Raw genomic sequence first — 14,248 nt, forward strand, 5'->3', positions numbered from 1 at the left:
GTATGACGATCCCAGGAATATGTAGCTGGTGGAGGGGTGGGGGGGAATGCATTATGTAAAGCTAATCTTCCTGAACTGTCTAATATTAAACTAACCATAGTGCTGCAGGGTCACAGAGCTGCCCTGTCTTTAGATAGAGGTGACTGCTGGTGTTTGAAGTTGAGGTCACCACACCTCAGGTGAGGGGAGAGGTTGTGAAGGAGACTTCTTTGTGATAATTGTGGGAATTGAACCTGTGTTTTGGCATCTGTCTGCATTGCAAACCAGCCAACTGCTAATTTGAGATACGAAAGATGCCTGAGTGCACAATTAGAGTATTTTTGCAGTGCTCATAACCCAACTCTCCAGATCCAGTTTAGAAAATATCATAGTACAAGTTTACTCCTCTATGATGCGACAAGATAGTGTCTAACCCATTTCGTGGCCATTGTTGAATGTTGGCTGTCTTCCTACAGGTGCCAGTTCGGTAGCCGTGAACAATTATGCCAGTCTTTCAAAGAAAACCCAAGGTATGTAACAAACATCAGTGGATAGTACAGATACTGAGAGGGAATCTGCTCTTGCTGTATAATTTTTGCAGCAACACATTGACACCCTGTTTCTGTATTAGTTCAATTATCAGAGAGATCAACGGTTGCAGACTGTTGTAAACTAATGGATATCTTAAAGCTTTAGTTGTGTGAGAAATTTCTGAATGGGCTGTACTCAAAGGAGAAAATGGACCCCCAGTGCTAACACGTTACCATTACACTGTAAATACCATTTCATCCTTTCCAAACACACAGGCACCTATGCATGTAGTAAAGATTGGCTTTGGCAGCATGAATGGGTCAGGCATGCAAGGAGCATCTCAGTCTTGAAAGCCACATCCAAACCAGAGATGATGAAAAATCAAAGGAAGAAACTAATCTTTATGAACTGCCACAGTAGTTTAGAGGATGTCATGCAATTCAATTTAAAAAAACCAATGCCTTGGAAATGAAGTAGCTAAGCGAGCCACAGACAAGTGCAGATGGTTACAGAACACCCAGTTGAAGGCCCAAGCAATAGCACTGCACAATCTTGTTCATGATTTCCTAGAAGTTGAGCTACTGAGGGATGTCTGCTCCGCTGACATGGGCTCCAAATGTCCAAAAAGGGTAACTGAACCACTAGCTAAAATGTAGGGATATTAATGACCAACACTCAGTCCAAATAATTTATGGATATTTGGGGTGTCCCTGAGCACTTGGCATTTGACTAGTGAAAAGTGAGAAGGATTTGGAAGTAAATGTAACTATCAAGAGGATTGATATGAAAAATACAGCCAGTCCAGCCAACAGGAGCTTGGGAGATGTTGAGGACATCCACGTTGGATCTCACACCTAACCCAATTTTTCTCTCTGGCTGAAATCAAATCCAATGCCTGTCTCTATTAAAAGGAGCCAAATCGTCTGAAAGACATTGACAACTGATGGCCATCACATTAAGTCCAATACTGCTCAAATTGTTCACAAAGATTATGGTGAAGTGACTGCACGAGACAATCAAAATCAATTCTTGGCAAAAGGGTTTCCTTGCAGCTACTCCTGGGTGCATAAAAATTATCACAGTCCTCAAAAATATCACTATGAAACAAACTGAAAGAACCTAGCAGCTACTTTTGTCGATCTTGTGAAGGCCTTTGACTCCATTGGTTACAAACTACTTATTAAAACTCAACATAGTGTGTGTGTGTCCCCAGAGACTTCATAACTCTGGTCTCAGATTTAAACGTTACCATGTGGTGGAAGAAACAAAACTAAGATCATTCCAATCAACAAGGAGAGGGGAGATAAACCATTCTCACTGATAGTATTGCCTGGGATCTATAGGTGTGCTCTCTGGAAAGGGTCAACTCATCCATCGTCCTGGGAGAGAGAAGAATCAAGTATTCATCTTTGGCCTTTGTGGATGTCAGCACTGTTTAATGACTTGGACACCAAGGTGGAGAGAAACATTAAACAGGGTCCATTCATTCTGATAAGCAATCACACTGTGTAGCGAGAGTGGGAATTTACAAAATGGTTAAAGCTCAAAAACCAGGGTATAGGCATATTGTACTCTAAAGGCGATAAGGTCTCAAATACCTGGATAAAATCTGCATACAACGTAAAATCATCACACCTAGTTAACAGTTTCCTGCTGATGCAGCCTGTATGAAAGGGTGAGCTGTGAGGACGATGCAGGGATGTTGCAGTGTGGTTTAGTCAGGCTGAGTGGGCAAATGTATGGCTGATGCAGTACAATGTAGATAAATGTGAGGGTGTCTACATTGATAGCAGAAGTAGGAAGGCAGATTATTGTTTAAATCGAGAGCGCGGAATGCTTAGCGGGACCCTAGGTGTCCCTCGTGCACCAGTCGCTGAAATTTGAGACCCAGGTGTAGCAGGCAGTAAAGAAGGGCAACAGTTATGTATTTGAGAATTCAAATATGGGAAAAGGATGTCTTGCTGCATTTATGCAAGGCATTAGTGAGGCTACGCCTGGAATGTGTGGTTTTGGCCTACTTTTCTGAGGAATGATGTTCTTGTCATAGAGGGAGTGCAGCGAAGGTGTACCAAATTGATTCCTGGGGTGACAGGATTGATGTATGAGGAGAGATTGAGTCGGCTAGCACTGTGTTCACTGAAGTTTAGAAGAATGGGGGGGGGGGGGGAAGATATCATAGAAACCCATAAAATTCTAACAAGACAGACAGGTTCTATTCAAGAAAAATGTTTCTAATGGTGGGGCAGCCTAGAACCAGAGGTCACAGTTTAAGGATAAGGGGTAAACTTTTGATGATTGAGATGACAAGAAATTTCTTCATGCAAAGGATGGTGAGTCTGGAATCCACCTACAGAAAGTGGTTGAGGCCAAAGCTTGCGTTTTCAAGCAGACAATCAAGAGGTATGAGGAAGAGTGGTATTAGGATATTGAGCTCAATGATCAGCTATGATCATAATTAATATTGGAGCAGCTTGAGAGGCCGAATAGCCTACTTCTGCTCCTGTCTTCCTTTCTATGAACCCCACAAGGTTGACCCTTACACAGGGCTGGCCTCGTATGATAAAATTCTGTCAGAGATGTGAGGATCCCAATGAATGCCTTGCCCATATTTGAGTGTCAACCATTCATAAAGTATGAGAAAATAAAGTGCCACAGCAAGAACTTGGAGATAAGTTGTTATAACCTGTCTTAAGTCTGCACAACCACCTTGAACCAAGACTGAAAGTCAGTGATGACACTCTCTGGAAATGGGCCATCATGTTCAGAAATGGGCCATCATATTCAGAAAGGGCCAAGGTAGCTGCTGCTCCTGCAATTGCAGGCTTAGTTAAAGATTTATTATAGGTTTTTTTGCAGTTATTATGGTAAATATAGTTTACTAATATAAGACTTTTTTTCTTTATTGTTTTATGAATATTCAAAAAAATCCAAAAGAACCAAACAAAAGTAACTGGGATTTTTTTTAAGTGGACTTCTTTAAAAATAAACTTTTTGAGAGTCTACAGTGAATGGCTGAGGTTTCTTTTATTCTTAATTCAGAAATTTAGAAAGTCTATATGTTTTAGAAGGTTTTTTTTAATATTATGCTTTTCTTTTAAAATAAGGAGTTGTGTTTTTCTTCCAGAGTGTCCTACATATGGTCAGCTCTGGAGAAGTTTTGTTTCCTTTGAGGAACTTATTGAAGTGGAATCATTTTTATTCAGTTAATCAGTTAAGCGGCTGATCTTATCTAAGTTTTACATGTTTGAAATTATATTTTAAATTTTTTTCCATTTGAATATTATTTTCTGTAAGTAATGAAAGGTGGTTTATTTTATATATAAGATATGATTGAAATTTCTTTTTAGGCTTAATGTTATTAAGGCCATATATAAGGTACAGAGATGGCTAGTAGATTTAGAAAACTTATTACTCAGTAGGATCAGTCAGACAAATGGATGACTGTCAGGAAAAGTAAGAAGGTAGTTCAAAAGTCTCTGGCTATTCCTCTATCAAATAGATATTCAGTTTTTGGAACTGTCAAAGGGGATAGTCTCTCAGGAAAATGGAAGGGCCAGTTAGTTGTTGGACACTTGGAACAATTCTTATGTTAGACAGCATTTGACAAGATTTAATAGAATTATTGTTATAAGTGACTGTCCTGCCAGGGCATAGACAGGAGATTCTTGGCAGTGAGCATATGTTTAGGGTGGTTTGTTGCTTTCCTGGAGCTAGGATTAAGGACAATTCTAAACATTTCAAGCATGTTGTTAAAGGTGAGATTGCGAAGCATGAAATTATTGTACACATTGGTAGGAATGACATTTTTAGGGAAAAAAATTAAGGCAGAACAGAGAGAATTTAAGAGGTTAAGTAGAAAGTTAAAAAATAAAACCTTTAAAAGTAGTAATTTCTGGTTTCCTCCAATGCCAGACTCAAACGAGCGAAGCAACAAGAGGTAAAGGAGCTAAACCAATGGCTGGAGAGCTGGTGTATTGAGATTAGGTTCCCTACAGTGTGGAGCAGGCCCTTCGGCCCAACAAGTCCACACCGACCCTTCGAAGAGTAACCCACCCATACCCATTTCCCTCTGAATAACACTATGGGCAATTTAGCATGGCCAGTTCACTTGACCTGCACATCTTTGGACTGTGGGAGAAACCAGAGCACCCAGAGGAAACCTACGCAGACACACGGAGAATGTGCAACCTCCACATAGACAGTCGCCCAAAGCTGGAATTGAACCTGGGTCCCTGGTGCTGTGAGGCAGCAGTGTTAACCACTGAGCCTTCGTTCAGAGATTCAGGTTTTTGGACAACTGGAATGTCTCTTCTATCCCAAATGACCTGTTCAAAAAGGTTGGGTCTAACCCAAACTGGAAAGAGACCAATATCTTAGCAAGGAGATTTATCATTCTATTAAGGGAGTGTTTATACTGATAGAGAAGGTGAGTGGAGGAATTCTAAGTAGCAGTAAAATTGGAAGGATTGATGGGTAAGGTTCTTAATGTGAAAGCATGTCAATTAGAAAAATAAGGCGAGAGTGTCAGAGTTGTAGTAACTCTGAAGAACTAAACTGCATTTATTTTGATGCAAGGAGTCTAAACAGGTAAGGTTGATGAACTTGGGGAATGTTTAAGAACATGGGATTAGGCCATTACAGCTATTATAGAAACTTGGCCGAGAGACGGACAAGACTGGCAGCTCAGTATTCTGGGTTTCAAGTGCTCTAGGAAGAATATAAAAGGAGGGAAGAAAAGAGGGGGTGGTATTTTCATTAAGGAATTGGATTCCTTACAGTTTGGAAACGGGCCCTTCGGCCCAACAAGTCCACACTGACCCACTGAAGAGCAACCCACCCAGACTCATTCCCCTACATTTACCCCTTCACCACACACTACGGGCAATTTAGCATGGCCAATTCACCTAACCTGCACATTTTTTGGACTGTGGGAGGAAACCGGATCACCCGGAGGAAACCCATGCAGACACGGGGAGAATGTGCAAACTCCACACAGACAGTTGCCTGAGGCGGGAATTGAACCTAGGTTTCTGGCGCTGTGAGGCAGCAGTGCTAACCACTGTGCCACCGTGCCACCCATAATTATATTACTGGTGTAACTAGGGAAGATAGTGCTGAAAAATCATCCAATGAAAATTGTATGGGTAGAAATTACAAACAAGGAAAGATCACTTTGATGGGATTGTACTAAAGGCCCCCAATCGCAAGAGAGAAATTGAGAAACAAATATGTAGGGAGATCTCTGATATATGTAAGCACTATAAGGTTGTAATAATGGGGGATTTCAATTTTCCAAACATTGACTGGGACTACCATAGTGTTAAAGGTTTGGATGGTGAAGACTTTGTCAAATGTGTTCAAGAAAATTTTCTTTATCAACATGTGGATGCTTTTCCTATGGAAGGAGCAAAACTAGACCTTCATTTGGGCTTAAGGCAGAGCAGGTGACTGAAGTAAAAGTGGGGGAACACTTTGGGTCATAATTCATAATTTCAAAATAGTTATGGAAAAGGATAAGCCTTCCATAAATGTTGAAGTCTTTAATTGGAGTAAGGCAGTTTTTAATGGTATGAGACAAGAACTTCAAAAGTTGATTAGAATAGGCTGTTCACAGGTCAAAGGAGGCATTCAAGAGTGTGATGACAAGCGTTCAGAGGTATTTTGTTCCTATTAGAGTGAAAGGTAAGGAGAAAGTGAGGACAGCAGATGCTAGAGATCAGAGTCAGAGTGTCATGCTGTGGAAAAGCACAGCCAATCAGGCAGCATCCGAGAAGCAGGAGAGTCAACGTTTCGAGCATAAACCCTTCATCAGGAATTGGATGAAGGGCTTGTGCTGAAACATCGACTCTCCTCTCCTCAGATGCTGCCTGATTGGCTGGGCTTTTCCAACACTACACTCTTCGGCTTGAAAGTGAAGGGTAAGATGAGTATGATTAAGGAATAATGGGTGAATAAAGATAGTGAGGTTCTAATTAATAAAGTTAGGTCACATGGGATTCAGGGTGAGCTTGCCAACTAGATATATAATTGGTTTAATGGCAGGAGACAGAGTGATGGTGGACTGGAGATCTGTGATCAGCAGTGTTCCATAAGGCTGGATTGGTTCTGGGTCCTCTCTTGTTTGACATTTATATAAATTATTTGGATGAGAATATGGAAGGCAAGGTTAGTACATTTGTGGGTGACACTAAAATTGGTGGCATAGTAGACAGTGAGGAAGATTTTCTAAGATTAAAAAAGGATCTTAATCAAATAGGTCAATGGGCTGAAAAATGGCAGATGGCATTCAATCTGGATAAGTGCAAGCTATTGCATTTTAGTACAACAAACAACGATAGGGCTTATACAATTAACGTTAGGGCCTTGCATAGTGTTGTAGAATAGAGGGACTGAAGGGTGCAGGTACATAATTCTTTAAAGTTTGCATCACAGATAGATAGGATGGTTAAAAAGGCATTTGGCATGCTTGCCTTCATTGCTCAGTCCTTTGAGTATAGGAATTGGGGTGTTATGTTGAGGTTGTACAAAACATTGGTGAGGCCTCTTCTGTGTCCAGTTCTGGTTGCCCAGTTATAGGAAGGGTATTATCAAGCTGAGAGGGTTTAAAAGAGATTTACCACGATGTTCCTGGGTATGGAAGGTTTGAGTTATAAAGAAAGGCTGGATAGTCATGGAGGTGTACAGCACAGAAACAGATGGGACTTTGTTTCAACACTGGAGTGTAGGAGGTTGTAGAGGTGACCTGATAGAAATTGTAAAACAATAAGAGGTGTAGATAGAGTTGATGGTAGTGGTCTTTTCCTCAGGACAAGGAATTTCGAGACTAGGGCACACATTTTTAAGGTACGAGGACAGAGATTTTAAAAAGTCATGAGGCAAATGTTTTGCACAGAAGGTGGTTCGCCTGTGGAATGAATCCCCTGAGGAAGTGGTGGTTGCAGGTACAATTACAATGTGTAGAAAACGTTTGGATGGATACATGAATAGGAAAGGTTTAAAGATATGAGGGCCAGGAGCAGATAGGTGAAACTAGTTTAGTTTGGGATTATGTTTGGCATGGACTGGCTGAAGCGAAGGGTCTGTTCCTGTGCTGTGTGACTCTATCACTGTATTGACTGTATGTCACAATCTGACACAAGGATGACAGCTGGGTGCTACAATGGGGCATTGGAAGAAAAATACTGAAATGTTAACAGCTTGAACCAATGATCATAAAATTAATGGGGGAAATGTGAGCCCAAGTAGTTTGGCCTTGTGCTGGGCACAAGAGGCAAATGATAACTGTAACAACAGCCTCATGAGTTTCCTCAAAAATTCAAGGTTCCAAGTCATTTGCCCAGTAGCTCTCTCAATTAACCATATCCCTCGAACTACAGATTTTCCCCAACAGTTGGAATGACGCAAGGCTCATTGCTGGAGATGACTAACACTGGTCCTGGATACAGGGGAATGTTGTTCAATCTGATCTAGTAGTGAATGCAGCAACACGGATAAAAGATAAAAATGATTTCGGGTTGACATAAATGGTGGTCAACTTACAAAATGCATTACTTAATTATTCAGTGTGTATGGTGACTGGTTACTTTCAGAACAGTCAAATCACTCTAAATGATGTCAGATTCCTTGGGCAGCTAATCAAGAACAGCAGTCTGCTCCATAACTCCCTTAGCAAAGAACATCGCAGTTTGGCAATTTGATATGGTAGCTATGTCCTGATCTCTCTTCCATGCCAGTATGGTTTTGCTAATAGAGGTATGGTCTAACGTCAACAAATGATGTGCAAATTTGAGTAAGACACTCGTTTGAGTGTTTCAAAATATTAATGGACATGTGGGTGCACTATCAGAGCACAGCCAGTGAGTGGAGCTCTAACAAGGATCAAAGATTTAGATTGGGAAAAACCTGGATGTACTGCCCAAAAGGATAATGGAAGTCAATTCAATAGTAACTATCAAAAGCCAGAAGAGAGAAATGTTTGCAGGCCTCTGTGGGAAATGCAGGCTAGTGAGTGGCTCTTAATGATGTGGGTAGAGATAGGCTGGGCAGGATGTCCTATGTTTTATAAAGTCCAAATGCTATCATATTTTAATATGTTTTCCCCTCCTTGCAGAATTTCCTAGCCAGCTGGATGACCTGTCATCAACCATGCTGAAGAAGGATTACAAAGACCTGGAGATAATGAATACGTATGTACACTGAGTTTCCTAATGACAGCACCATACTTTTCTGCTGAACTCATACTCTGGAAGTAGAGGTGGGGGGCCGTGTTGGTGTGTGGAGTCAGGATACTAGGACTCTGTGGCCTAATGGAAAAAGCATAAGTTTTTTAAGCCATAGGTTATGGGTTGAATACCCATCTGGGGATAGCACATTAGCACAGTGGTTAGAAGTGCTGCCTCAAAATACCTGGGACTCTGTATGACTGTGTGGAGTTTGCATGTCCTCCTTGTGTCTGCATGGGTTTCCTCCCACAGTCCATAGATGTACGAGTTAGGTGGATTGGTTAGGGAAAAAGAAAATTGCCTCGTAGTCTCCCTGGATGTGCAGGTTAGGTGGGTTAGCCATGCTACAAATTCCATGTGGGTTATAGGGATGGGGTGCGTGGAATGGTCTTTGACGGGTTGATGCAGACACGATGGGCCGAATAATCTCTTTCTGCACTGTAGAGGTTCTATGATTATATGATACTAAGCTCCTAAATTCAATAACTAATGGGAAGTCAGTTTCCCATCCCATGATATGAAGACTTTAGTTAAGCCATTGGTCTTGAATGTATCTAATTGTGGGATTGAATGTCTTGAATATGCAATTGGTCCTACCACTGTACTGAAGACACTATGTCAGGGTTGGGGCGGATTTCTTCAACCAATTGTGGGCGGCACGGTGGCACAGTGGTTAGCACTGCTGCCTCACAGCGCCAGAGACCCGGGTTCAATTCCTGCCTCAGGCGACTGTGTGGAGTTTGCACGTTCTCCCCGTGTCTGCGTGGGTTTCCTCAGGGTGCTCTGGTTTCCTCCCACATTCCAAAGATGTGCAGGTTAGGTGAATTGGCCGTAGTGTTAGGGGAGTGGGTATGTGTGGGTTGCGGGTCGGTGTGGACTTGTAGGGCCGAAGGGCCTGTTTCCACACTGTAAGTAATCTATCTATAATCTATCTAATCTAATCTAATCTATTAAAGCTGTGGTGGTAGCTGCTGGGTTTCAGCATGTGTACTTCTATCTCTCATTGCTGCCTATTGAGATTTGGTGGCCAGAGCCAATCAACTTCTGCCAAACCTCTGCACTTTCAACTAGTGACTTTGTACAGAAGACTAAGGGATAATCAGGGAGTGGCTGAACAAGCTAGGGCTGTTTCCCCTGGAGCGTCGGAGGCTGAGTGATGACGTTATAGAGGTTTACAAAATCACGAGGGGCATGGATAGGATAAATTGACAAAGTCTTTTCCCTGGGGTTGGGGAGTCCAGAACTAGAGGGTAAATGTTTAGGGTGAGAGGGGAAAGATATAAAAGAGACCTAAGGGGCAACCTTTTCACACAGCGGGTGGTATGGAATGAGCTGCCAGAGGAAGTGGTGGAGGCTGGTACAATTGCAACATATAAGAGGCATCTATGCCCGAAACGTCGATTCTCCTGTTCCTTGGATGCTGCCTGACCTGCTGCGCTTTTCCAGCAACACATTTTCAGTTCAGAATGATGAATTCAACACAATGTATTCTGTCTGGTGGGAAATCTAAACACAAGCTTAAACTTATAGCATGGGTAAAGTCAGTAAACAATTTATCCTCTCACAGTGGTTGAGATCTGAAACTTTCTACCTCAAAAGATTATAGATGGTGAGGTGCACTGGAAGTTTTCATGACATGTATCGGTAGGTTTCTATTCTGAAGGATATCAAGAATTACACATTAAATGATTTAGGTTTGCTCGCTGACCTGGAAGGTTAAATTCCAGATGTTTCTTCAATGAGCGTCCGGGCGAAGCACTTGATAATTCCTGCTTTCTATTTATATGTTTGGATTTCTTTGGGTTGGTGATGTCATTTCCTGTGGTGATAACATTGCCTGTTCTTTTTCTCAGGGGGTGGTAGATGGGGTCTAACTCGATGTGTTTGTTGAGAGAGTTCCAGTTGGAATGCTGTGCTTCAAGGAATTCTCATGCATGTCTCTGTTTGGCTTGACCTAGGATGGATGTGATGTCCCAGTCGAACCACTTCAGCCCATCAGTAAAGTTCATGTTAAAAATTAATATTTTGTCAGAAGAACTCAATGACTCATTATTACCCTACAATACTGTATGTTTGGCCCTTCGTGACTCAGGTAATAGGGATGTTGCCATCCTGGTGCTGCTGGTGCCAACACCAGCACCCGTTCTCATATCTACAAACAACTTTTAAAAGAATCGATTCACTGTGATCAGCAAGATTATGAAGGGAGAATGCCAGCTGCCCAATGTTCGTGATAGCTCAGTGCCATCTAAGTTGACAGTGATGAGTTCAAAGGGATGATGATTAGGTTCTCCTTCCCATTGGAGACAGTCTTTGCCTGCTATTTATCATGCACCAAACCAAAATGTCCATTTCCTGCATAATGGTGCAAACAGTTTCAGCAAATGAGTTGCAAATGCCATTGAATGCTTCCCCATTTCTGCATGTCCTACGCGAGACTGTTCTCCTGTATATTTGAATTGTGAATCTAATTATTCTGCAGGACCAATGATGTGGTTCGAAAGCTGCTCTCACTGGAAATGGCATCTCATGTAAGTCATTCCCTTTTCAGATTAGATTTTATTGAAGTAGTGTGGAGCCCATGCTTTCCCGTTTGTCTTTTTCTCATATTGTAATGACCTTATTTTATTGCTGCATTGATAATCTCCATTTTCAATCCACCGCTTGAGCCTTAACCAAAGGCAGATCTTCTGTTGAGGCTGAAATGACTTATATTTCTATAGTGCTTTTAATATAATAAAATATCCCATGGTGTTTTACAGTTGTTACAAACTTTGATAACTGTGCCACATAACATGGTACTGAGGGCAGATGGCTGAAGGCTTGGTCAGTAAAGTTTATTTTGAAGAGCCCCACAAGAAAAGACCGAGAGAGAGAGAGAAAGTTGGAGAGGTTTAGACAACGAATTGAAGAGCTTAGAACCTCGGCAGCTGAAGCCACAGCCATCAGTGGTGAAGGATAAAATTTCAAAAAGACAGAGTTAGAGTACCCTAGATATTGTGGATGGTTGTGGGACTGGAAGGTCCATTGTGAGGCCATGGAGAGATCTGATGAGAATTTTAAAGTTTTAGACGCTGTTTGACAGGGCTGCTGTGTGGTTCAACTGAACTTTTGCAAATTAGGGCATGGTTTCTGATGGCCTCAAGCTTACCGAAGGCAGGATTTGGAGGTCACTTAGGGAAGCACTGGGATAATCCAATCCTGAGGTAGCAAAGGCACATGTGAGAGTTTCCGAAGCAAAGAGATTGAAGTAAGGGCAAAATTGGGGATTGTTACGGCAATGCAAATAGGGAGTCTACATGATGAGGTGGGAAAGCGTCTTGTGGTCCAATGTGGCACCTAGCTGTTGAATAATCTGTTTTACTCGCAGACTTTGCAGGGAGAAGATCGGAGTAATTTGCTACGGAACAGAGTTTGCAGTAGAGACTGAACTCATCTCTATTTAAATAGAGAAAATTTCTGGTCATCTAGGTCCCCTACTTTGAATAAGAAGTTGTATGATTTTACAACAATGAAAGAGTGAGGAGTGGTGAAGTACAACTGAGTTGAACAGTGCTATGCTTTGAGATGATATCAAGGTCAGCATATGGAAGAGGGGACTAGATGGGGACAAAGGAGAGACTCCTGGCGATGTGTGCCAGAGAAATAAATATGTGCGAGTGGGAAAAGAAGCCTTTGGAAGTGTTACTCTGACTATAATTAGCTCAGTTAAGAATGGAACCAGATGAGATTAGTCTCACCCAGCTGGATGACTGGAGAAGCATGGCTCAGTGGATAGCACTGCTGCCTCAGAGCGCCAGGGACCCGGGTTTGATTCCAGGCATGGGTGACTGTCTGTGTGGACTTTGCACATTCTCCCCATGTCTTAGCGGGTTTCCTCCAGATGCTCCGTTTCTTCCACCAGTCCAACGATGTGCCGGTTAGGTGGATTGGCCATGGAAAATGTAGGTGTATCAGGATAGGATATTAGGGTGTATCTGGGTGTACCTTCGAAGAGTCAGTCTGGACTTGACGGGCCAAATACCGTGCTTCCACACTGAAGGGATTTTATGAATGCTATGAATAAATGATGGGCGATGTAGTCAGCCATGTCATAGGCTGCAGACCGAACATGAAGGATGAAGAGTGGAAGTCCTTTGTTTGACTCTGAAGAGCCATGTCTGTGCTATCGCATGATTGGAACCCAACTAGAGGGATTCAAGCATCTGTGAAATGAGAGATCAGGGTGTTTTTAAGAAGACGGGTGATGAAGTCAGATTTAATATTAGGCCTGAAGCCATTGCTTTTGTCCCTGTTCCAAACATCCCTCCTCTGTAACTATTCTAGAATATAAATCCAGACTGGAAAAAGGAAATTCCTCATGCTGTTAACTAGTGATTGACCTTGCGATGTTGATATTGAACTGACATGCTGAATTACTCACTCCAGAAAGAGAAGCTGAAACTGAAAACAAGCCAGCTGATGGAGAAGGTGCAGAGGAGTCCCAGTGACGTTGGCTCTACAGAAGTCCAAAGTGAGTATGCATTTCCATTATGCAATCCCCTACAGGTTGTGTTCAGTTAAAAGTGCTCTTTTTATATACTGGTTTAAGCATCTGAGTTTATATTTTTATGACTTGATGTTTCATAGCATAATTGGCAAGTGGCATAAGACTTATCAAACCAAACCAGTCCCAGAGATCACATGGAGTAGTGTTTTCCATTAGTACTCTAAACTTCAGACGATGTGATCTCTGCTGTAGTCGAGACTCAATTCACCTCCAGCTCTCTCCTGAAGATGTACGTATTTCAAAGACTCTTCTGTCTGAAGAGACAATACCAAGTTAATTTTAACTGCTGAAAATGTGTTGCTGGAACAGCGCAGCAGGTCAGGCAGCATCCAGGGAACAGGAGAATCAACGTTTCGGGCATAAGCCCTTCTTCAGGTTAATTTTAACACAGCTTAAATGCATATTCCTGCAACTGAAATCTGTAAAACTGTAATCTATAGCAATATTACACAGCCATTTAGTTTTTAGACCTCTTCTGGGAAACCCCTGAGTCTGTGTTGCACGGTGGCTCAGTGGTTAGCACTGTTGCCTCACAGCACCAGGGACCCAGGTTCGATTCCAGCCTCGGGCGATTGTCTGTGTGGACTTTGCACATTCTCCCCATGTCTGCGTGGGTTTCCTCCCACAGTCCAAACATGTGCAGGTTAGGATGAATTAGTCATGCTAAATTATCCATAGAGTTAGGTGCATTAGTTAGGGGGAATGGGTCTGGAAGGGTTACTCTTCGGAGGGTCGGTGTGGACGAGTTCGGCTGAAGGGCCTGTTTCCACACTGTAGGGAATCTTTTTAAAAAAAAAGCTGGAAGTAGAGTCATAGAGATGTACAGCATGGAAACATACCCTTAGGTCCAACCATGCCAACCAGATATCCCAACCCAATCTAGTCTCACCTGCCAGCACCCGGCCCATATCCCTCCAAACCATCCAAATGCCTCTTAAATGTTGCAATTGTACCAGCCTCCACCACT

General features: G+C 42.3%; 1 protein-coding gene across 1 annotated transcript in view; it reads left to right on the forward strand.

The window, feature by feature from the left end:
* Positions 1–430: 430 nt before the first annotated feature.
* Positions 431–14,248, forward strand: part of mrps15 (mitochondrial ribosomal protein S15) — a gene marked incomplete at its 5' end in the record, with an annotated part of 38,953 nt that continues 25,135 nt past the window's right edge. The window contains 4 exons of the mRNA XM_043717135.1: positions 431–509; positions 8,621–8,696; positions 11,215–11,263; positions 13,161–13,245. Of these exons, the coding sequence (XP_043573070.1) occupies positions 431–509; positions 8,621–8,696; positions 11,215–11,263; positions 13,161–13,245 (289 nt within the window). The remainder of the gene's footprint in view (positions 510–8,620; positions 8,697–11,214; positions 11,264–13,160; positions 13,246–14,248) is intronic.

Source organism: Chiloscyllium plagiosum, chromosome 27 (genome assembly GCF_004010195.1).
Source record: "Chiloscyllium plagiosum isolate BGI_BamShark_2017 chromosome 27, ASM401019v2, whole genome shotgun sequence".
Taxonomy (NCBI): domain Eukaryota; kingdom Metazoa; phylum Chordata; class Chondrichthyes; order Orectolobiformes; family Hemiscylliidae; genus Chiloscyllium; species Chiloscyllium plagiosum.